The sequence below is a fragment of the Haemorhous mexicanus genome, chromosome 3, assembly GCF_027477595.1.
Source record: "Haemorhous mexicanus isolate bHaeMex1 chromosome 3, bHaeMex1.pri, whole genome shotgun sequence".
Taxonomy (NCBI): domain Eukaryota; kingdom Metazoa; phylum Chordata; class Aves; order Passeriformes; family Fringillidae; genus Haemorhous; species Haemorhous mexicanus.
This window is the reverse complement of record NC_082343.1, coordinates 112,907,644-112,931,819: the sequence shown is the minus strand read 5'-3', so window position 1 is coordinate 112,931,819 and position 24,176 is coordinate 112,907,644. Positions and strand designations below refer to the sequence as shown.

Below are 24,176 nucleotides of genomic sequence, written 5' to 3'. Positions count from 1 at the left end.
CGGGACAAACCCGGCTGGGTCGGGGTGCCGGGCTCAGGGCTCGGAACGGCTCTTGGAAGGGCCACGTCCCCGCACCCCACAGCGCAGACAGACACACACAGCGCCCCGAGTCACACACAGGCGGCGAGCAAGGAGCACACACGCAGCGCCGACTTTTTACAAGAAGGTGGAAGTAGCTAGTCGGAGTAAAGCCTTAGAAATTAGAGGGCGGGTTGTGATAGGCTGTTATCTGCGCGGGGAGGCGGTGGCACTTTCATACCATTGGGTATGTAAATGGTTTTTAATAAGATCTGCCCTTTTTTCTTTTTTTTTTTTTTTAAGGGAGAAAACAAACCAGACTCCCTTTACCTCAATAGTCTGAAGGGGGGTTTATAGCTTTCATTCATTCAAGGAAATGGTTTAGGCTTTAGACTACCGGAGACTTAGCAAAAAACTCTTTGGCACCAGATTATTCTTACTTTTTTTTTCTTTTTTTTTTTTTTTTTTTTTTTTGCAAACAAGATTTTTCATGACTTTTTTTTTTTTTAATCTAAACAAACAATCCCAAAAGTGTTAATGGAAAAAACCCGGAGAGAAGTGGAGATCGGAGACCGTCTCCTGCTCCCCCCCTTCCCCGTCCCTCTCCTCGTGGGTGAGAGTTTCTCCTCCTGGGGGGGATGCACATTGGTTTATTTATTTTGAAGGCTGCAAAAGTCTGAGGATTGAAGCACCACGTGCTGCTGACTCTCATCAGCATAATGATCGCCTTAGCCAGAGAGTCCTGTATATATAAACCACAAAAACCTAATCATTAGAAATCCCAGCCTCCAAAAACCACATTCAGGACAAAAAAACTGTGGCGTGGGTTTGTTATTTTTTTTTCCGGCTCCTTCATCTTCCCCGACCTCAACTTCTTGGGACCCAAAAGAAGTTTGTAACTTTTGGTTGCTTTTTTTCATAATTATTATTTTTAACCCGATTTTCCAGAAAGAAAAAAAAAACTCAAAGAAAGCGACATTTTAATGTTTTTTGTTTTTTGGTGTTTTTTTGGGGTTTTTTTGCTGCTGTTGTTCATCAAGGGCGGAAAAAAAAAAAAAAAACCAAGATTTTTGTTCGCCTATTCAACTCAACGGACTTGGATCCAGCAGCGACTTCATGTGAAGGACCGGGCTGCACCGAGGCTGCCTTTTCCTAGAATTTGCTTTGTCATATTTTAGAAATCAGCCTAAGGAAGGGTGTTTAATTGTTGTGTTGATTGTTTTTTTTTTTTTTTCTCAGCTATGATCCCCGCTTCTTTTTCCCTGAGAATCCGAAAGTTCAAATTTTTTTAGGTCCTGATCCTCCGAAAGGAACTAGCTAAAAAGTCTCTTTTAATTATCAGCCCTGTGACTTTCCTCTTCACCCCAACAAGCCCAGTAACTTGGTTTCCCCGCCGAAATCGCTTCTGGAGCGCCTTTTTTTTGGAGGGGGGGAGCCACTCTTCTCAAGCCCCTTCCCGAGCTCCCGCTTCCTGAAGCCAAAGGCAATAAGCGGGGGAACCCAGCGGCTCCTCGCCTCTGTCCCAGCGAGGCTTTTTGTTTGCTCCCTTTTTTTTTTTTCTTTTTTTTTTTTTTTTTCTCCTGCGTGTGTGTCCGGAGGAGGAAGATTTCTTCGGAGGAAACCGGGACGTTCCCCTGAACCCCCCCTCTCCTCTCCGCTCCTCTCCGGGGCTGAGTTACGCTACGATTCTGGCGGCCAGCAGCAGCAGCAGCCCAGGAAGCTGAACCAGCAGCGAGTTTTACTTCTCCCAAGACAATTTTTGGAAAATCCGAAAAGGAAAAGAAGACGTGGAGGGAGGGGAAGAAAAAAAGGAAGAAACTCGAGCACTTGAGGGAAGAAGCGGTGGCAAGAAGGAGGGAAAAGAGCAGAGAGACTGTGCGAGAAGGAAGGAAGGAAGGAGGAGGAGAAGCGGCAGCGCTTTGCAGCTGGGCAGAAGCCGGGACCATGCAGTTTCCAGCCGGGCTGTGCTGAGAGGGGCAGCCCCGGACCCACCGCCAGCCTCTGCCTCCTTGCTGCTCCAGTCTGCAGGCGCCCCCAGACCGGCATCACCCCTCGCCCCGTCCATCTCTCTTTTGAAAAAAAAAAAAAAAAAAAAAAAAAACCAAACCAAAACAAACCAAAAACAGACTGAGATTTTTTTTTCCTCGTGCGTTTAATCCGCTCCTTTTTTTTTTAATTTTTTTGTCTGATTTGCTTTTTTTGCCCCTCATCCTCACCGCTCCACTTTTTCATTCACCCCTTTTTTCGCTAGATATATTTTTTTTTACAACCCCCACCCCCCACTACACGCCTCCTCTACCAGCGATCCCCCTACCGCTCCCCCCCCCCGCCCCCCAATTCGCTAACTTGTGGCTGTTGTGATGCGTATTCCCGTAGATCCCAGCACCAGCCGGAGGTTCAGCCCCCCCTCCAGCAGCCTGCAGCCCGGCAAGATGAGCGAGGTCAGCCCGGTGGTGGTAGCCCAGCAGCAGCAGCAGCAGCAGCAACAGGACGCGGCGGCCGCCGTGCCCCGGCTGCGCCCCCACGATAACCGCACCATGGTGGAGATCATCGCTGACCACCCCGCCGAGCTGGTCCGTACCGACAGCCCCAACTTCCTCTGCTCCGTCCTGCCCTCGCACTGGCGTTGCAACAAGACCCTCCCGGTGGCGTTCAAGGTGAGACACCCCCCTCCCGCAGCCGCCGCGGCCCGGGATGCTCCCCCCGCGCCCCCTGCCCTTCCTCCCGCAGGGGCTTCTGTGCCCCCACCCCCCGGCCGCAGTGTCTCCGGTGATCCCCGTCCTGCAGGGGATCCTGCGCCCCGCGGCCCGGAGGGATTTCTCTCCATGTGTCCCGCAGTTCCACCCCCCCAGCCCCGTCCTTCAGTGCCTTCTGTGCCCCCCCCGGCCTGCCGGGACTTTTGTGTCCTCCCTTCCTCCCTCCTGCAGCATCTCAGTGCCCCAACGGCCCGCAGGGGTTTCTGTGTCCCCCCTGTCCCCGCGATGTCTCCGGTGGTCCCCGGGCTGCAGTGCCTCCTGTGCCCCCGCGGCCCTGGGGGCTTCTGTGACCCCCAGTCCTGCAATAACTCCTGTGTTCCCGCCCTCCCCTCCAAGTGTTCAACTATTGCAGTGCCTTCTGTATCCTGTCACCGTCCTGCTGTGCCTCCTGTGCCCCCGTCCCGCGATGTCTCGGAGTGCAGTCCCCTCAGTGCCTCTCACCCCCCTCTCCCGGTCCTGCAGTGGCCGCCGTGCCCCCTTCCAGACGCTCTTCCCGTGCCCGCCGTGCTCCAGCTCTGCCTCCCTCACCCTTGCTGCGCCCCCGGTGCCCCCCATGCTCTGCCCGCCCCCCCGGCACGGCCCGCAGCCCCGGAGCCATCCCGTTATCTCCATCCCCGCAGGGCACTGCCGGCCTGTTCCCCTCGCAGCCCAGGGGCATCCTGTGCCCCCTTCAGCATCCCCCCGGGAGACATCCTCTGCTCCCCACAGTCTCTCTCCATTGGCTTTTTTTTTTGGAGAAACCTGCTTTCCCTCCCTGGGGAAGGAGGGATTCAACCCTCGGCCGGAGCTCAGTGTGGCACCCCACCGCCTCGAGAAACCCGTCCCTGACCCACGGGGGTGCCCCTTCCTCCCCTCTGCTCCTGGGAGTGGGACTGGAGTATTTGGGGTGGCTTTGAAGCGTGCGAGGGGCGGCTGGAGTCCGAGGGTCGGCCTGGAGAGGCGGAGTGGGATCGGGGCTTTGCCCCCCGACAGCTGGAACAGAGATGGGGCTGGGAAAAGGGGACACAGAGCACCTGGAGGGGGGGGACACGGGGCCCCTTCACTTCTCCTGGTGGACAACCGAGGAAGTGGTTGCCCAGAGAGGCTCTCCTTGGCAGGGTCGCACATTTCCATAATAAATCCCACCCCGCTCTGCGCTGGGGATGCTGCTTTTAATTTTCTGTCTCCATCCCCACGGCGCGCTAATGAGAGGAAACGATTTTAGAAAAAAAACCTGTAATAATAACAACAATAATTGCGGGCTTTAAAGCAAGCCCTTTTCCTCCTCTAGCAATATTTCCAAGTGTTCCCCCTGGAGTTTTCCTTCCCGTGGCTTTTGTAAGGGAGGGGGCAATGGCTGGGGTGTCCCCAAGCGCCTTCCTGAGCAGGGCATGGGTCAGAGTGAGGTGGGGTGGCCCTTCGGGGGTCTCAACATCCCCACATTTTCATGTGAAAAATAACACACCTGGAAATCCCTGAAAAGACAGAAAAGTTTGAAAAGTCTCATCCAGTGCGTCCCAGAATATCGCCTTTTTCTTGTGTTTCCCGACCGCCAGCCGTGTTGTCATGGCCGGGTTGTCATGGCCGTTTGTTCGGGAAGAAATAGTGAAAGTGGTTAAATGAGCCCCTGGTAAAGTGAGTGGTGATAACGATGGAGGTTTGCTTTGAAGATGTTACGGGTGTGCGCTAAAGTGCTTGTGTGTGTGGGAACTGCTTGGAGAGGCTGGGATTGCGGGAGGAACCCTTTGCACAGGGCCTGCTTGTGCAGGACACGATGGTCAGACTGAGCAGAAATGTCAGGAAAGTGGGGTGTCTTTTGGCTTGGTGTAGCACTCATAGGCTCTCTACATGTGGATCACAGTGATTCTGATTCAGAGGGGCTGCAGGATAAGGAGGAGGAGCTTTCAGAGAATTGTGATTATAATTTAATTGAGTGCTAGATTAAGTTGGTGTTATAGTTACTCTTTAAAGCAGGGATGCAGGAGCTGTTGCATTATTGTTATATATAGTGCTCACGTTGCTGTTCTCATTTGAGGTATCTGAGCCTTCTTCTACCTCACAGCAATTCAAAGGATGCGGTCGCATCTCATTAGAATAAGGGAAAGATCTAAACTAAATATTATTTAGAATATTATTACAATAGGAATGCTTACATGTGATAAAAAAGGTAGACAAAGGATTAGACTGTTCCCCAATCTTTTTATGTTCATATATATGTATTTATACGTGTCTTACATGTGTGCAGATCTGACTGATTTTCTGATGCGTCAGAGGCCCACGTTGCCCCTTGTACCCGGCTGCTGTGAGTGCAGCTGTGTTTTCATATGCAATATGTACTTTTTAAAATATGCCAAAATTATATATGCCCTTCTTTACCTGCATATTAATTTGAAACTCACTTGAAATACTTCTGACCATTAAAAAAAAATCTATTTCATTTTTCAAATGCAACTTGCATGCAGCTGCCCAATAGTTTTCAGCAAAGGAGCTGCATGTATCATACAATGAAACACTTGGTTGTGTTACAACAGAATGGGAATCAGTTCTGAAAGGGAAAAAAGAGACAGATTTGAGCTATAGAAACCTCAGCTAAACAATAACTTGAAAATGAAATAGCTCACAGACAACACACTTTGTGAAGTTTTATTGGCAATAAATTATATGTTGATGATAATGTTTTGAGTGGTGTGTTAAGTGTGTCATAATTCTCTCGCAGCGATCTCAAGCAAAAACGTACGCTGGATATAGCACTGTTTTAATTTAAAATAACAGATATAAATCATATGCAGGAGAGGAAGTATGTTATAAACAGGGCTGGGTTTGATTATAATTTTTTGAAAAAGTGTTGGCTTACCATTAGGTTTGACTTTTAAGTATGAATATTTGCACACACTGGGGAGGGAGTCCCTGTCGTGTGCTCACTAAGAAGATTGTTATTGCAGCCTGGTTCTGTGGGGAAGAGTATTTGACGAGTACTTGTTAATACAGCTCTAGCTGTTCATATTCTAGCACAAAATAAATGGATATTGTTCACCCAGGTCCAAATCATATTCACTTCTTAATCTCAGTAGCCAGCAATGCTTTATTTGTGTCGAGTCATCATAATTTGGCCCCTCTGTGGGAGTTTTTATTGCAAGTCATAAAGATCCAAATTGCCACGTTAGAGGTTAGAAGTGACTTCTGTATGATGCTAATAGCAGCAGAGAGTCTTAGTGGACGTAAAGGCAGGGGAAAAATGGGATGTGGAGTCTAAAACATCTCCCCAGTAGCACCACAGTAGTTCAGGGTCTGTCAGCATTTCCCTCCAAACCCCAATTTTCGGAGTTTATAACTCAGCTGTTTTAAATAGCTTCAAGCTGAAACCTGCTGTATAAATTTTCAGCCCAGATGTAGATTTGAAACAAAAAGTAGCACGAATCAGTTATTCTGTTTTAAGTTACAGGACACTGAAATGTTTTTAATAGTATCAGATGCTCTTTTGGCAATGTCTGGGAAAAGCATTCTCAATAAAGATTTTACATTCAGAGGCCGTTTGAATTCAGTGTTTCGCAAGAAAGCTTTTGAAGTGGCAGATATCAATGTCTGAGAGGAACTAGTTAGCATTTACACTAGTGTTGGCCTTTTTTTTTTCCCAGACAAGCATTTTACTCTGCAGAAAGTCTGAGTACCTGCTGTTGTATAGAAATTTTGCTTTGTGCTTATAACTTCCGTCTTCAGGCTACATACTTTGGCCAGTTCAAATCCCACTGGACCGAAACTGGGCAAACAGGTTGCCTAACCAGAATTGTATTATGCAAAAAACACATAGTTATTTTCAACTCATAAGAATTGCTTTGGTTTATTTTGGGGATTCATGTACTTTTTTGAGCTCTAGTTGAAAGGAAAAGAGAAAAAAAAAAAGAACAAAATCTACTTTTAACCATCAAAATGTCTGGGGAGCTTAATATGGAAAATAAAGATTTTGAAATAGTAGAGATATTGAGTGTTTAAGGATAGGTAAGGAACATGCACTGTGCCTACTTCTAGTCTTTAATATTTAACACAATCCTTACTCATTTCACAGTGCATTTACAATCCTCTTTCTAAGAATATGTAATTAATTTTGTATTGATACATGGCATAATATTGCCAAATCAGGGTGTATGCCAACAGTTGTTCGGTTTGTACAATTACTTTTGAAAACTCTCAAAATGACGGGTACTTCTCCAGGTTTCAGACTTGTTTTGTGAATCTTTTTTCTACCAGCACTTCTACATACTTGTGCAATAGTTTTAGGCTGTTTTGTGGTAAGAAAGTATCAAAGTAAGAAAAAAGTAAGCCTTTTACTCCTGGTGCATGGCAGGGGAGCTTCCCATGTTATAGGGCTTTATTTTAAGAGCCAAAGTTTTTATTTTCATCTCTGACTTCAGTTTGTCTTATCCTTTGGTCCTCTCTGAAGGAGATGAACAGTGATACTGCATCCAAGGCTTCTCAGTAACGATGCAGCTCTTGATTAGCTGCGATCGCGCGGCGACAGCAGCGGCACGTGCAGCTCTGGGCTGATGGCTAAGCTGACAAATTGAACTGACACTGAGTGGAAAGGGCAGGAAGGAGAGCTCTGAAAAGCAACAGAGGACAGAGGGGAGCCTTTTAAGGGATTTTGCTCCCTCCTGCCAGGTGTTATAAGCTATACCTGGGTTTGGGATTGAGACAGGGCTATGATGGCGCTGCCTGTCTATGCTCTGTGGGTACCTGGGGAGACAGAGGTGAGCTGAGGCTTCAGGGACCTCCCTCCTTCTTCCCAGGCCCCTGGCAGCCTTGTGCTTCCTGCTGCATACTCAGGTGCTTTGCATTTCTGCAGTTAATGTGATTTTTTGTTGTTGTTTTGTGAGGTATAAAAGGCATAGGGTGCAGCTCCCTGGGATGCTGATGGGCATGACAAGACCGTCCAGAGATAACGCAGTCTGTTGCAGATTGGGAAGGGAGTGGTTTATAAGTAGTCTCAAGCCCCATGCTTCACAGTTTAAGCCAGTATCCATTTGTTAATGGTTAGAGTCAGCTCTGTAATCTATTCACCAGATTATTATTTGTTATTTGATTATTATTTATTATTCCTTACACCCAGCTTTGAAGCTGTTAGACATGGTTGCTGCCAGACCCAAGGCAGAGAGTTATTGGGACCTCGGATCTTAGCCACGATGGTGGTTCCTTTGTTTTTCTGTTCAGGGACTTTCTTAGCACTTGAAAGTAAAATCTAGACCTCACAGTAGTTTGTGGTGAATTTTAGCTTTTAGTTTTGGGTGTTATTAACTGGTGTCTTATGCAAAAATAGAAAAGCAGGTAAATTCTTTTCAAAGAGGGTTTAAGCTTCACTAGCTTTCTCTTCAATGTTTCTTTTAAATAAAATAAGCTGTAGTTTTCAGTAATATGGCCTATTTCTATATTATTGTAATTCCTCTTTATTGTTTTAGAGAAACATTGTACAGTTCACTGGACCACATAATGCTCTCCTTATATATCCAGAACTTCTCATTGTTTCCACTGAATTAATATCACCTGCAATCTGCAATTATTAGTTTCAGCCAGGATCATTTATGGAAAAGACATTTCAGGAAGGCCATGTGATAAAATGTAATATATATTACAGGAGACAGAATAAATTACTCTGAATAATATAAAAACTCATATCTGATCATGTAAAACGGTAATAACTACAAGGGGGGGACACTTTGTATCTTAAGATATTTTTTCAAGTTCTGGCTCAGCCGTGCAATATTTCTGAATCTCTTCTTGTTATAAATTTATTTTCAGCATCAGAATTAGCCAGCAGGGGAAAATGAGGTTATTTTATTAATACTTTTGTGGACATTTTTTCCGTGTGTGTATATTTTCTTCCTAGTAACTTAGCATTCCTGTGTAACTTTTTTTTTGCTTTAAGAAGCCACAGAGCACTAACACTGTAGGTATTCCTGGTGTTTTCAAATCAGAAGCTGTCTGCTTCATGACATTTATTTAATCAGATGTTGGAGCACTGCACAACCACTGAAGCATGAAAGGGAGACTATCAGGTAGCTGGAACACAATGAGAAATGAAATACTTTGATATCTTCTGTTCACCCATCCTGGAATTCGAGGGAGGTATCAGCACTAACCACATGTGACTCTTGCAAGCACTATGAAAATTTACATGCCTGCAAGGAAATACAGCTTTGTTTTATATAGCACATGAGGAGTTTGAATTCCAGCCATAAAGTGCTCCATTGTGGAGATTTGGGCGTAGAGCTTTGCCTGCTAGTGCCCCGAGTGCCACTCCTGGGATGGGTGGATGCACAGATCCCTCTGGCTTGACGTCTCAGGAGCTCAGGGGTCAGGGTGATGAGTGCAACCGGAATAGAGCTGAATCTAGGTGATAAGACTGCTAACACTAATTTCTAGCTTTCCATTTTAAATGCTCTCTTTAAATGCTTTCCCGTGCATAGTTTACAGATACAAGCTTTGCCTCGTGTTCTCATGCTGCTCCCTGCTTGCTAAGAACAAAGTTGTCCTTCAGAAAGCATTAAAGCATGCACTCAACATAAGGATGTTGAGCGTTTCTGAAGAAATGCAACAATGAAGAAGCTCTGAGAAACAGAGACAACACATGACATCTCTGTGTTTGATGTGGCGCTTTGTTCTGTGCACAGCGAGTACCAGGCTCCTCACCACAGAGCTTCTTCACGAGCCTGGCAGCCTGCAGAGCGGGGAGGGGAGCACACACCTCCAAAGTGTGGCTTCACCAGTCGTGATTGTCTGTGTGTTTTTGCAGGTGGTGGCCTTAGGAGAAGTGCCCGATGGGACGGTGGTGACCGTCATGGCAGGAAACGACGAGAACTATTCTGCAGAGCTGCGAAACGCTTCTGCTGTGATGAAGAACCAGGTGGCCAGATTTAATGACTTACGATTTGTGGGCAGAAGTGGAAGAGGTAGGCCACTGCCTTTTACGTGTTGGTAATGATGTGAAAAATGGTGCCCAGATGTCAAACTTCACAATGAAATATTGATTAACCCATAAGTCCATTGTTCATAGAATCACAGAAAAGTTTGGTTTGTAAGGGACCTTAAAGCTCATCTCATTCCACCCCCTTGCCATAAGCAGGGACACTTTCCACTAGACCACGTTTTTCAGGTCGTCAGTCTTCTTTTGTAGTGATGTACACATATTTTACTGTCAAACTTCAGCATTTGCACAAAGCAAATGCTGAAGAGTACAGAGTAGTCTCTGTAGCTTTTTATCAGACAGAGGTTTGAAAACGATTCAGGGAGTACCTGCTTCCCTGTTTGAATCACCCAGGAAGGGTGAAAGGAAAAGGGAATATCTGAGATCCAGGTTCTGCAGAGTCAGGGGAGTGTATTTTGGGCCATGGCAGTGAGAGGTGGAGAATTCCCTTCAGCAGTAGAGGAGCTTCTGAAGTTGTTGGAGAAGACCTGTAATTAGGGGGATTTTGCATATCACATGCTCTATAGGTTGTATTCTTTAGGGACTTAAATCTTTCAAGGCTTAGCAGCTGTTGGTAGAAAGCTTGCTAGTGGCTTTTCTGCCCTTTAAACCAAACTGTTGATAACCTGTGAAAATCACCCCCACTTTTCTTTTGAGTAAGATGGTTGACTTTTTATGAATTGCTGGTAAGCTTGTGCATGAACTAAATTCAACCTTTACTTTAAATGACAGGGTAACTTTCAATTTTTTTTTTTTTTTTTTTAAGTGCTGTCATTGTCTTCCAGCTCTTTAGGAGTTTCCTGTAATCTGAAAACTGCACTGCACTTATAGAAAGCTTTTGTAATCATTGCAAATTTGCGAGAATTCGTCTTGAAGGGTCGAACAGCAGCTTTCAAACTTCAGGTAGTGATTGAAAGGATAGCTCAAAGGAAGCTGGCACTGCAGTTCTTGTTGCAGGAGTCTTCAGAGTAGTGTTGTATCAGACATTGATCCAACCTACATTTTTTTTTCCATTATGTGTTTGAAGTAATTATTCTTCTTTTTTTTTTTTTTAATTAGCCCTGCATGGGGCAAAACAAAGCAAAATATGCAGAATAATTGTGCTGGGAAATTAGCAATAAGGCAAATTTTACAGCGATATTCTTTAGAAAGCAGTTGCAGTTCATCCTACAGAAGAGTTTTTGTCCAAAAATATTTAAATATATGACAGAGGCCCAGATAGTCCAAATCAGTCAGCACATTTTTACAAGTGCTTTGTGAAAGTGAGTCCATAGGCATGACTTTCAGTGACTATTCTTTATTTTAATTAGCAAGCCAAAAATTCTCCTAATCATTTTAGAACTTAAAAAGAATTAATAATAGATAATAACTTGAAAGAAAGAATAATTTTGCCAACAGTAATACAACATAAATATGGAGTTTATTCCCCCTGTGAATAAGGTGTTGCCTATCTCTTTCATTTGTCTTCTTTAAATAATAAGTTTGCTTTGTTATTCTGCTGATGGATTAGGTTTGAAAGTTCTCTGGCTCCATCTCTACTGCTTTACAGTAGAAGTTCAGTAGTGTATCAGCCATTTAGTAGTGCTGAAAAAGGACTGAAATGTGATGCACTACCTCTGATCTGAGGATTTTGTTTCAAACCTATGATATATACTTTTTATTAAAGGATAGGAAATGAAATAGACAGCCTAAAGCCTCAGTAGATACAGATACAGACACAAACACAGAGCTCCTAAAATTTGGTTCCAGTAGTTTAATTTATATTTTTATCTAGCAGACTTGGAATAGACTTTTTCTCTGATCAATCTGGGTAGAATCTATGGAGAAGTGATAGTATACTTTTCAAACCCTCAACATATTTATTTAAGAGACTTCAAAGAAAAACAAAGGGTGTGCACTGTTTTACTATATTGGCTTTCTGAGTTTTGGCTAGTTTCCCAAGTAGCAATTTTTATATTTAAAAAAAAAAAAAAAAAAAAAAAGAAAAAGTAAAAAAAAAGGAAGAAAAAAGACAGACTTAACTGCTTGCAGACTTTTCACGCATGGAAGATGAAGAAAGCTTCTTTTGATGAAGTGTAATTATGTCCAAACAGAGCTGACCCCCTCCCCCTATATTTCTTATGATCTTAACGGAAGAAAGTAGGGCTTTTCCTTTGAAGCAGCCGGGACTCGGTGGAGGATCTGAAATGCAGCATTCTCCTGCCAGAGGCAGGATGGAGAAATTGGTCCAGACTTGTCTTCCAGACTTAGAACAGAGAGGGGGAGAGAGAGAGAGAGGGAGAGCAAGAGAGAAGGAGAGAAGGCAAGTTATCATTGATGATGGATTTTTAGAACTCTGCTTAAAATAGAAGGAAAAGAAATCAGTAGTTGCAAACAGAAGTGAGAAAGCTCCTTACCTAGACAAATATCAGTAAATACAAGTCCTGAAGTAGAACAGGAAAAAATAAACTAATAAAGAAGTTATTTTTCGGTGGCAAGAAACTAATCCACACCTGTTCCTGACTTGAGATTTACATCTTTCTAAGCAGCTCCTGCTTTGATCTCTGTATCTCTAAATTTGATTGTGAAGTCTGAATCATCAACTTACCACTTCACCTCCTCTCCCACGTTTTTACTTGCTTCCCATGGCTCAATGGAGAAACCCGATTTTTATACATATTCATTTTGTTTGCCTGACAGAAGCTTCACGTTTCTGTTTGCATAATTTCTCTTAAAAACCTTTTTTGGATTCATGAGAGTAAGTAACTGGAGTGTTTGATGCAAATGCAGCAGTTGTTTGTATGTGGTTTTCAGGCGGTAGCTCACTTTTACAAGCCCGATCCACAGCTCAGAGAAGAAAGAATTCCTGTCTTCAATAAGCAAAGGATCATAACCTTAATTTTGTTGTGTCCCGGTACTTTAATCACATTAGCATCTAACTGAAAAAATATGCAACACGCACACACAAGCTGCTGAGTCTCTTTTCAAGCTCCTTTCTGGGGTTTGCCTTGTGCTTCAGCATATGTCCATCTCATCCTCCTCTGTGTCAGCTCAGCTCACATGTGTGAATAACAAAGAATGCACAGTTTAGACACACTGAAGCAATAGTGCCAGATGACTGCTTGGCTGGGGAATTTAATAAAAGAGAGCTACAATTAGTCTGTAGCCTCTGAAAGTGGATAGTTGAAATGACTAAGGGCAATAAAGAAAGGTGATAAAAAGTGCATTAAAGGATTTTGTAGCTGAGGAGGGATAGCTGTGAAATAGCTGTGGAAGGCATCAGCATCACTGAAACAGGGGACCTTAAAAAATTTATTTCATTCTTAATCCTGTATTATGTAAATCATCTCTTGAAAGCTCTGGAGTGCCCTGGCAGGGCCGTGCAGCTCCCCACAGTGAAGGGCTCTGTGGTTTATGGAGTGCGAGGGGGCTTCGTCAGTGTTACTTCATCCACACTTGGGTTTGTAAAATACCAGTTAGGGGACAAAACCAATTTCCCTCTCAAATTAGCTGCTTACCTCTTCAGCTCAGGCTGGCTAGGAGGTGACAATTCAGAAATTCTCACTGTCAAAGTCCAAATGTAGCTCTTTTTATTAAGGAATGTATTTTTTCCAGCCGCTGTATCCTGTTGAGACATATTTAGTGTAGAAAATATCGCAGTGCTTTTCTACAGAATGATTTTGCAGGTTCTTAAAAATAGCATATTTTGATGAGTTAATTTTTTTGGTCATAATAGACATTTATAGGGATTTGTTGTGTAAAGAGAACAATAGCATAGAAGGCCAAATTCTTCACTCAAAGGTGTATAGAAAAGCCCCTTTTAGTGTCTTTGCTACCAGTAATATTCTACTGATCATCTAAGGGTTACTGTGATCTGAATGTCAGCATACAATTTAATAGTCACAACTTTTTGGCATGGTAAGCTGGTGCCAAAGGAAGCCTTAAACCTGAGCCTGGAGAAATACATATATATCTATATCTATATCTATATCTATATCTATATCTATATCTATATCTATATATATATATGTGTGTGTGTGTATGTGTGTATATATATATATATATATATATGTATGTATGTGTGTATGTATGTATGTGTGTCTGTGTGTGTGTGCAGTGTGCTGAATTACTCTTTGGAGAGAGGGATAAAAGGCACAGACACTTCTCAGCCCTTAACAAGTGGTGTGGAGGCACTGCAGGGCTGCTGCTGTGTGTGTGAAGTCTGCCCACACCCTGTGCTGACAGGACACACAGTTCACCTCTGGCACAGGTGGGCAAAGACTGGACATCCAAAACACACTTATCTCTGCTCCTGTGATGATTTAGAAAATAATCCTTTTTCCAGTGAAAATGGGAAAAGCCACCTTCAGCCATGCCAGTGGGACAGAATTAAGCATCCTGAGATTTTTGCATGCTTAAACTGACAGAGGGCAGGTTTAAATTGGATATTAAGAAGTAGTGAGGGTGGTGACTCACTGGCACGGGTTGCCCAGAGGATCTCTGGATTCTCCATCTCTTAAAGTGTTTAAGGCAGGCTTGGATGGTGCTTGGAGCAACCTTGTCTAGTAGAAGGTGTCCCTGTCCATGGCAGGGGGTTGGAACAAGATGATTTCTAAGGTCCCTTCCAACCCAAACCATTCTATAATTCTATTTGCCAGGGTCCTGACCTTCCCTCTAACCTGCATCTCCCAGAGAGCTGGGCACAGCTGGAGCACAGCTTCACCTGGAAAATCATTTTACTCTAAATGACAGTTGTATTTCCTTTAAAAAAAAATCCATGTCACATTCTAGTTCATGAAAATTATAGCCAAGACAGTTTGAAGTTGCACTCCTGATAATAAATGATGCATGTCTCAGGCAGGTTTGGGGGATATACGACTTGGACCAGAAAGAAAGACCAATTACTAGATTTGACAGACAAAGCTCTGTTCTGTATTATGCCTTACATATAAGCTGTTCTGTATTAGGCCTGAAAAAACTGCATTAAGTTTGTGCTGTTACATATCGTTTAAGATTTGTGCCTTGATTGAATGCCTTCAGAGTTCAGCGAGAGGAAAAGCCCTAGCAGCAAAAATGCACAAATACACCCAGGGAGGAGGGGAAAAAAAAAAAAAGAGCTTTAAGTGTCTGGTAAAGTAGCAGCTTAAATGAGCATGAAGGCCAAAGATTGCTGACTGTTTTATTGAGTCACTGTTGTACGCCCACCTTTTCCTGTCTTGAAACAGTTTTCAGTTTTGACTATCTGACATGAGTAACCGTTGCATATCTAACAGATTACAACTGTCAGTGAGTCTCCCAAACGGGGGCCAGCGCCTGTGAGAATGTGTGCTCAGATGCAGGCAGCTCCCTCTATTTATTTCTTTTTAACGTTTTCATTCAACTGAAGGCTGTAGATGGTCTTGTGCAATCTCTGCCTGAATTCAAGCTTTGAAAAGTAAAAACAAAACAAAAAAAAAAAAGAACCCAACAATGAAGACTGATGATAGCAAAGTACGTGCACACAGACATTGCTCACCCTCACAGGAAAGTTGGGGGCTTTCTTGGTATTTCATAGATGAAAAATGTGTAGGGAAAAAAGGCGTGTTCCATAACAATGATATCATCATATTAGCCCTGGCATATGAAGGACAGAGACACTGACTCCCTGTTAAAACATCTCCCAGAAGGAAAATATATTCTTTCCTCATCTTATTGTAGTCAAGTCAAACAAATGAAATGATAAAACTGTGTGAAGTAAATAACATGTGGTCACATTCTGCTCTCTGTCACACAGCTGCGAAACTGGAGTAAATTTTTAAATTATCTGACTTGCTTTGGATTTACACCACTTTCAATGCAGCAAAGAATTTGGCTTGTCCTCAGCAGTGAATCACTTTTGTTCTGTCATTGTATGATGACCCATTATTAAATAAGAAACATTTAGATTGTCAACACATGGACGTATTCTTGACATAGAGTAAAACTGAAGGGGAGGAAAACTCCTATGGTCAGTTATGTTTTTAATTTTCACGATTGTGGTAACGACAGGGAATAATTTTAAACTGATTCTTTACTGAACATGCATGTGACTGTTTTCATGTTGTAATCACTCATTCCTTGTTGTTTTTTCCCTTTGTAGGGAAGAGCTTTACTTTGACAATAACTGTCCTGACAAATCCCCCCCAAGTCGCTACATACCACAGAGCTATAAAGGTTACAGTGGATGGGCCAAGAGAACCAAGAAGTGAGTATTATATCCTGCTTTTTGCTCTTATGCCTGCTTAATTTTGCTTAACAGAAACCTGTAAATGAAATATGTATATCTTTGTCAAACACTGGTTTTTGCTCAGCAAAATATGTGAGTGCATGGTTAATTTGGAGTCTATTGGACCACACACATACTTGCATTAAACACTCAAGTGCTTGGCTGTATTTGGGCAATCCCAAACCTGATTCTCATTCACATCAAGGTCTTGATACATTATCTGCCAGTGTAAATGAGAACTAAACCCAGTGTATTTATATATAATCTGATTTAGACACAGTAGATACAATCCTGCAACACACTGCATTTCCTGAACTCCTGTAAGCTTCCAGCTGAAGACATTTAGAACAAAACAGGAGCCTGATCTTTCAGGATCAGTCCTAGCATTGAGAGGAAACATATAATATAGTGCCTTTTTGTTTGCCCTTAAATTCTTTTGCCATCAGATAATTAATGCACCTGGTTAATCTTAATCTCATCATACCTGAAGTTGGTTTTCAGCTATGGACTCATCATAGACCCCCAGGGGTCAAAGAAAGATAAAAAAAGCAGCATATCAGCATCATAGTCTTTGTTTCTTATTTGTGCACAGAAAATATATTTTTTTAAAACATAGTCCAGCAGATTTTCACCCAGCACGTTTATCTCATAGCCATGCAAGCTCACTAAGAATCTATTTGCTATGATTTATCTATTTTGCAATGGCTATACTTTTATGACAATTGTGTTTTGTCATGTCCTAGCAGTTTTATGAGTAGCACTTATTTTTAGATACAGTCAAATCTGCTTAATCCATCAGGATTTATCTGGCTGTCTCTCTGTCTAGCACATTTAGCTGGTAACCAGTCTCACATCATATGGGTATCACTGATGAGCCAGTTGTGCAGTTTTTTTCTTAATCTAACTAGAAATTGCTCTAAATTGATTGGATTAGCCAGGTATAGCATTATTTAAATTACACTTAGAGATTAAGAATTATTTGATGAACAACCACATTAAAAGAATCCTTATAATGGAAGCATCTCAAATAATTATTTTGCCTTTGATCTGCACATACAAACACGACCTTCAAGGAGCTTTCATGGTGTTTTGTTTAAAATACCACAAAGACAGAAGTAGAAAGATGTAGACAGAATTCATGCAGTTAAGTGTTTCTCGTGCCAATACATGCTGCAGTCACCTCCTCTTACACTGAGGTGGGAACTGAAATGCTCCCTGTAAGAACTGTCCAGGCTGGAGAGTTTCACCTCGAAGAACAGCTAAGAAAAAGCAAATAGCTCTGGATACATTTCTTTAGGTACATACTTGTGGTGCTACCTGCTCACATCTGAGGTGTCCTGATGTCACAGCAGGGGGATTTTTGTTCTGTCTTCTCTCTGTGAGTCAGTTCCCATTTTTAATTTTCACTTGCAGCTGGTGCTCCACGTAACTTACTTGGAGGACACTGGGGAAGCTGCATTCATGGAGTAAAGAGCAGGGAATAAGTTATATTTCATTTAGCCATTCCCTCCCATGGGGGCTGCTTCTATGTATTGATGCATCTACAAAAGAGGAAATCTCCTGGCAGAGGACACAACCACGGTGAAAGAGCAGAGAGGTTTGAAAGTGATGTGTGGAGAGTAGTGTGGATTACCCTGTGCAGCACAGAAAGGGGTCCTCCTGGCATGGGGATGTTTAGGTGATCCATGGACTGAAAGTGAGTCTGTGTTCATAGAATTTTACAAGATCCCCTAGTTCTGCTGGAATTTTTCACTTTTGACCTAAGAGGCCTCTGTATGTGGATACCCATTTGCTGGTGTCTTTGAATAACTGAGCCTAGAAATGCTCAGTAACTGAGTTCTTATAGCCTACATGGAGTTATTATGTCCTTCTTCATCTTTTTGTTTTCTTTCTTTTTTCTCCTTTTTAAATTTTTTCTAAGGAAGTAGAATTTGAACTTGAATGTCCATTTGTACTTTGGTGTTTTGGTGAAATACTGCAATCTTATCCTTTCAAGTAATTCTGAAAGGATTCATACATCTCTGGAATGGCTCATCATTAAACTTGAGTTTGTAGGGAAGGAGTAGTTCCAGTGAGCTCTGAGAGTTTCACAAGTTTTGCTTCCTTCTTAGAGACCCTGCACTTGTGTAGATACTTTAGTTTGGTAGCAATCATTCAATGAATGTACCTGGCATTTATGTGGCATAAGGAAAATTAGGTGGTTGGGGGCAATAAGGAATTCAAGGAGCAGCTCTGATAGCAAACGTGTTTGTCTTAAAAATTATGTATCGGCAAATAGTGCCCCTCTCTGCCAGGATCTGTATTTCACTTCAACTTTTCAAGCATGTTATCCTAGTTTTCCTCTCTCTGGCAGCTCAACCAGAGCTGTCACATCACAAACAACTTTTTTCTTAATATACACATCTGGCGTTGGCAGTTGGAGCAACTTCATAAGAGCACATGATCATCATTCATTACAAGATTAAAAAGTACCCCATGGCATCATTGATGTTTTTTAACTTTGATCTTTTGCAGTTGTGATTCATCTCAGTTATAAAACTTCCCTTTAAAGGAACACAACCAATGACTTATTAGAACCTTCATTCTAAGGAGTGTAAACATAAAATTATGCACATCTTTACAAAATGTCATTTACTTTGTTGCCAGCTTATCATTTTAAGACATGACATCATGCTTTAGATCGTGAATTTGTAAGGCTTGTTTATAGGCAAGGCACTCTGACCTTCTGTTGGCAAGTTGACTCGAGCAAACGAAAGCTTCAAGGTTCCCAGCAGCAGCAGAGCCATGACAGACATCACAGACATTTAGAGCCTGACTTCAGGAGTGCTGAACAGTCGTGGCATGCAGGGACTCCAGTTGGTGTTTTGGATGCTCAGCACTTCAGAAAGTCGGGCTCTTAAATGTAAGTGCCATTTAGTCGTATTAAACGTCTGCTTGTAGAAGCTTGCTGCCTTGCCTCTCTGTTATTATTTGAAAATATTTTAATAGAGACAGTGATGTCAGGTTGCTCTGTTAGGAAAACTTGCCCGTTTCTATCCGAGAAAAGGTCTTCTGATGATTTTTTTCTCAGAAAAGAATAATTTAATTTTACCTAGCCTCTTCCAGTCTATCCAGATTACTGTCCAGGGACATCTTCTGCATTGCAGTTTATATGCTGGATTGAGACAGTGCTTTGCACTCTGAGTGATGCAGTCTAGAGACAGGGTTGTATAAGATCTTTGGGAATCATTAGGAAATCCTGCAGATATTTTTCTCTCCTCATAACCAGGATAAAACCTTTGCCATATGCAGATCTTAGCCAGCAGAGCTGCCTTCCAGCTGGGAGGGCTGAAAGAAGTTTTCCAGAGAAGTTTTCGTGAGGTCATAACTGACCAACAGATAGCCAGAGATTACTGTAAAGGAAGGCAAAGGAGGAAAAAAAAAGAGCAAAGAAACCACCCAAATCTTTATCTAAGCCCCCCTTTAATGCCTTTGCCTTACCTCATTGCAACTACAGAAAAATTATTTGCCCTTCCATAGTGGTACCTTTAGAACAGGAGGCACATCCTCCTTTCTGGCCGCTTTTGGGACAAACCCAGTCATGATGGAATCATGAGGAAGGAGGGAGGAGAAGTCCATATATTTTTCTATTTTGCCTGACTTCCAGAAACTTTAGTTTGTCTCGAATCAAAGGTAGGCTCCAAAGTCACCGACCTCAACTTTCTTTATCAGTGTGAATGGAAAAGCAGCTCTGAGCTTTGAGCTGAAGCCTTTCAGGGCAGAAAACTGCTCTGCTTCATTCAGCTCCCGAGCGTTTCTCTGCTGCCACAGCTTGCAAGGTGCACACGTGATGAAAGGTATGAGCAAACATCACATCGCCTTTTTGTCTGTGCACGCTGCGCTGCGGAAGGCAGCGAGAGCCAGCCAGGGGTTCTGCTCAGCCCCCACATTAACTGTTTGGCCGACCCGGCTTATAAAAAGCAGATAAGTGATTGAGATTTTTGAGATTCCTCGACTTAAAACCATAACAGCTTTTAGGAAGTTCTCCCTCTTTTCTTTCAAAGGCGGAGAGGGTGGAGGGATAAGTCTGAGGCGAGTGGAATGTGCTTTGGAGTAGAACAGCTTTAAATCTTTCAGTTTGCCTTTCTTTATTTAATTTTTCTCTTTTTTCTCTTTTCATTTTCTTTAGCTTCTTTTTCTTTCTTTTTTCTTTTTTTTTTTTTCTTCTTTTTTTTTTTTTTTTTTTTTTTTGCTTTTTTTTGTTGACTGCCTGTCAGGAGCTGGGCTGGTGGCCAAGCAGGAAATGACACATCGAGAGGCATTTGTGTTGTGCAACATTTTGTGGAACTGATGCAAGGATACATTGTCTGTTTACGCATTCCTCTGCTAACAGCCTGCATGGCAGTAATTTTATTCAGGGACACATGGCATGCTACAGCAAGGAGTTAGAGCCTTAACATCTCTTTATGCAGAATTATCACAGCAGTTAAAACACTCTGTGTGTCCCCCCTTTCGAATAGTCTCTGGCCTGCCTTCAAAAACCACTCTACCAGCCCCCCTTCCTTCCCAAGAATATATTTATTTGACTGTGGGTTTTTTTTTTGCACTGTGGTAAATTGGGGCAGTGCAGAGAGAGAGAGAGACTTTGCAGAACAAGAGGGAATTTTACAGGCAGGTTCCTACTTCATGGATCTACCTCAGAGTGAATGGAGCAGTGCAGCTCTTTCGGGCGATGCGCTGCAGACGCTGAAGGCATCGGTTTGCATCTGCATGTGGTTTGGCATGGGGAGGTTTTTAATTAAAGTCAATGCTAAATACCCCGAGATGTGATGAGCGAGTCTTGGGGTTTCATCCAAACCAAAGTTAGAAAATCCATGGCTCTCTCTGGTGTCTTTCTGAGTGACAGGTCTCTGCTGAGCTTGGCTGGGTAGGTCTGAATTTATCCCAGTGGCTGTGGGAGCAGAGGAAGGCAGAGTGGGCAGTCCGGGTTTTGAAAGTTGCTCTAAATGACTTTGTAGACCTTAATGTATGCGCTCTAATGCTCCTTTGTAAGAAACCAGGCAAAATGTGATTGTACAGCCAGAGAAATGTTCAGGAGGGCCATGGCTTAGAGATGTTTAGGTTCTTTTCTGTGACCATCATTAGTGTATCTGAGCATGAGCATGGCCCACTTACAGGCTGGGACTTGACTTCCTTGTCACCAGTAAGGAGCTGCAGTGTTTCTGTTTCCAGTGGTACAACATCAGGTCCTTACTGCAGTGTAAAAGGCAAGACGGAGTTTCACTCACTCTCATTTGCTGCTGGTTTATTTTTTGCATATGTGTAATTTCACAGAACTGTTCGAGTTGGGGACTGGAGGCCCTGAGCGTTCCCGGAGGTTGTAAGAGGCTGGTGTGATGATTCAAGTGTTCCCCACCAAAGGTGACAGACACTGCATATGCCAGTGGTTTAGGTTTACTTTTGAGATGAGTGTGCAACCCACAGAGCAGGGCTTCTTACAGTTACCTCAACCAGTAGTCAGGCACAGGCACAGGTTGCCCAGAGAAGCTGTGGCTGCCCCGTACCTGGAAGTGTTCAAGGCCAGGTTGGATCGGGCTTGGAGTGACCTGGGATAGTGGAAAATGTCTCTGCCCATGGCAGGGGCTTTGGAAACAGATGATTTTTAAGGTCCCTCCCTACCCAAACTATTCTATGATTCTACAATTCTATGATTCCATGATTCTATGATTCCATGATGCATGCTGCTGTGACAAGGTGACCTGGAACTGTTGGGGTGGTAGCTGCATCCCAAGGACCAGCTTGTTCTTATTTCTTCCCCTGTGGGCTAGAGAGGGGCTTGTGCATAAAATCTCATTGTCTGAGAAGCAGACTGTGAGACAAAATAATTTCTGGTGATTGTGACTTTTTTTTCTGCTTGTGTAGTGCATAGGGTGAGTCAAAAGCAAAATCTGCTTAGTTCACTCATGGCTTGAATTCATGCACTGTAAGAACTCAGAACTGCTGAGTTCTGAAATCTCAGCAATCTATGTGACAGCACTGGGGCTCTCCCCATAGGAGGACCCTGCTGCCCAGAGAGGTGACAGAGTGACCATGTATTCACTGTTATGGTGACAAGGTTATGTAAAACAAATGCACCAGTCTGAGCATAAAACCATTCCATAAAATGTCCTCACCAACAGCAATGCAGTTTTGGTTTGTATTTGTCAACAGAACAGATTGTTTCCATCCCATTGTAGAGGGAACACTTGCTTCCAAGCAAATCTATTCCTGGTACATTTGACATGTAATTTGGCCATCACAGGGATTTTTTCATATTGCAGCTATTGCTGTTTGTATTCAAAGTGTCCCTTCAAGCTACAAATAAAATCATGGCCCCTCTATGTAGTTGTGCTGCTTAGTTCTACAATAGGAGAGTTTTGCTTTAATCTCCATTTAATATACAGACGTGGAAAAGGGGTTATAATCAAACAAATGAAGTAACAGCGGAAGTGAGTTCATTCTGTGTCTCCACAGGTCATGACTAGGAGGAGAGGAAAAGGGGTGACCATTTCACAGAGTCATAAAGTCAGTTAGGTTGGGAAAGACCTCTGAGATCATCAAGTCCAGTCTATAAGCAACCAGCTCCTTGTCAGCCAGACCATGGCACTGAGTGCCACATCCAGTCTTTCCTTAAACACCTCCAAGGGATAGTGACTTTTTATAACTTTGTGACTCTACTCCATGTTGGTCCAGTGGAGGAAGATGCTATTAAAAAAGGTATTGGAGTAGCTTTCCACAGACTTTTGTTTCATAATTTTCTCCTAAGGGAACTGTTGGACATGGTCACTTTTGAAATGCTTGTAGCTACTAATATCAGCTTTTTTTTTCTTACTCTTCAGTGCAGCACCTCATACATCTCCCTTCACTTTCCAAAGTGGTTTGGGAAATAAGGAACAGGGTGAACATATTTGGAAACTGCATCAGAATAGTCTAAGTGAAGTACTTAGGTAGCACTTGCTTACTGTCTATTCCAAATCTCTGTTTAAAGTTTTTATAGAATTTATTTTTATTCTCCATTTAAACTTCATTCTCCGCTGAAACATGGTCATCCCAGACGTGAAACACAGATGCTGATTTAACCAGACAAGGAATGCAGAAGAGGAAATGAGGATGAATATCATACTTAATTGAAACTTCAGGGGAAGAAACTGAGTAATGATCTCATGCTGCAGAATATTTGGGACGCCAGAATCCCTATTTAGATGAAGAACTGGGCTGCTTAGTGCCTGTATCTTCTCGGATCCCCTATTATAAATCTCATCTACAGTAGATCAGCTTACTCAGCACTATAGTGGCTCACTGTGAGCTGTGGGTGGCTTTCAGCTCTCCAAAAATCAGACCTGTAGAGTAGGTTTCCTCTGAAGTGAATGAAGAGACACAGGCCCTTGCAGAGAGTGATTCATATGTTAATGCTTGTCTTAGAGAGCAGTGAAGTGCTCTTTGGACTCTCATCCCTTGCCATTGACACTGAATGGAGGCTTGATGACTAGCCTAGACTAGACACCCTGGTTTGGAGATGGCTGGAATCAGATGAGATTTGCAGATATTGTAGTCCCAAAGTGTACTAAGCCTGGTGCAGCTCAGACAGCCCGAGTTAGCTGTAAGGCAGGTAGCCCAGGGTGCAATCACCGGGAGCAGGAGCTCAGGTTGGATTAACCCAGTGTTCACTCACCTTCTTGGGTGGGGGCTTTGTCTGGTGTGGAACAGTGAACAGTCCCTGCTGCTTTTCTGACAGCATAAGGAATTGTTTAAAGCTGACTTTGAAGTGTGTCTACAGCTGCCATAATGAGTGCAGTGTACATACCTTAGAAATGATGCTATCTACTAAGGCATCATTATCACCTCCTGCAGGATTTCAGTAGTCAGGTACTGCTCAGGCCCCACTCAGCTTGGGTTGTGTGAACTGCTGAGATTAAAATTCGTGTTATTTAGCTGTAGGCAGAGTAAGGTTCTCACACTGCAGTTGCAGCTACATAAGAAACATTACTAAGGTGACAATTCACTTTACAGATATTGCCTAAAGGTGAAGAATATTGGGGAACATATTTGAAGATTTTCCTAACACTGGGAAAAACTCCATGATTCCAATATTTATTCTTCACAACAGAACATATTAATTGCTCCTCCCTTATCCAAACTTAACTTGCTGCCCATTCTTCTGTGGTTCTGAGATGTAATCTTTCCCACAGCGTGGGAAGACAAACCCTTTCACCTGATTATTGCCAGC

General features: G+C 43.0%; 1 protein-coding gene across 6 annotated transcripts in view; it reads left to right on the top strand.

Moving 5' to 3' along the window:
- The first annotated feature begins 531 nt into the window (after positions 1-531).
- RUNX2 (RUNX family transcription factor 2) overlaps positions 532-24,176 on the top strand; it is a 158,997-nt gene continuing 135,352 nt past the window's right edge. The window contains exons 1-3 of one of the 6 annotated variants that reach the window (XM_059843058.1): positions 532-2,675; positions 9,538-9,694; positions 15,806-15,910. In XM_059843058.1, coding sequence (XP_059699041.1) covers positions 2,379-2,675; positions 9,538-9,694; positions 15,806-15,910 — 559 coding nt within the window. In that variant the 5' untranslated portion in view covers positions 532-2,378. The remainder of the gene's footprint in view (positions 2,676-9,537; positions 9,695-15,805; positions 15,911-24,176) is intronic. The other 5 variants (XM_059843057.1, XM_059843060.1, XM_059843061.1 and 2 more) reach the window with 5 other exon arrangements.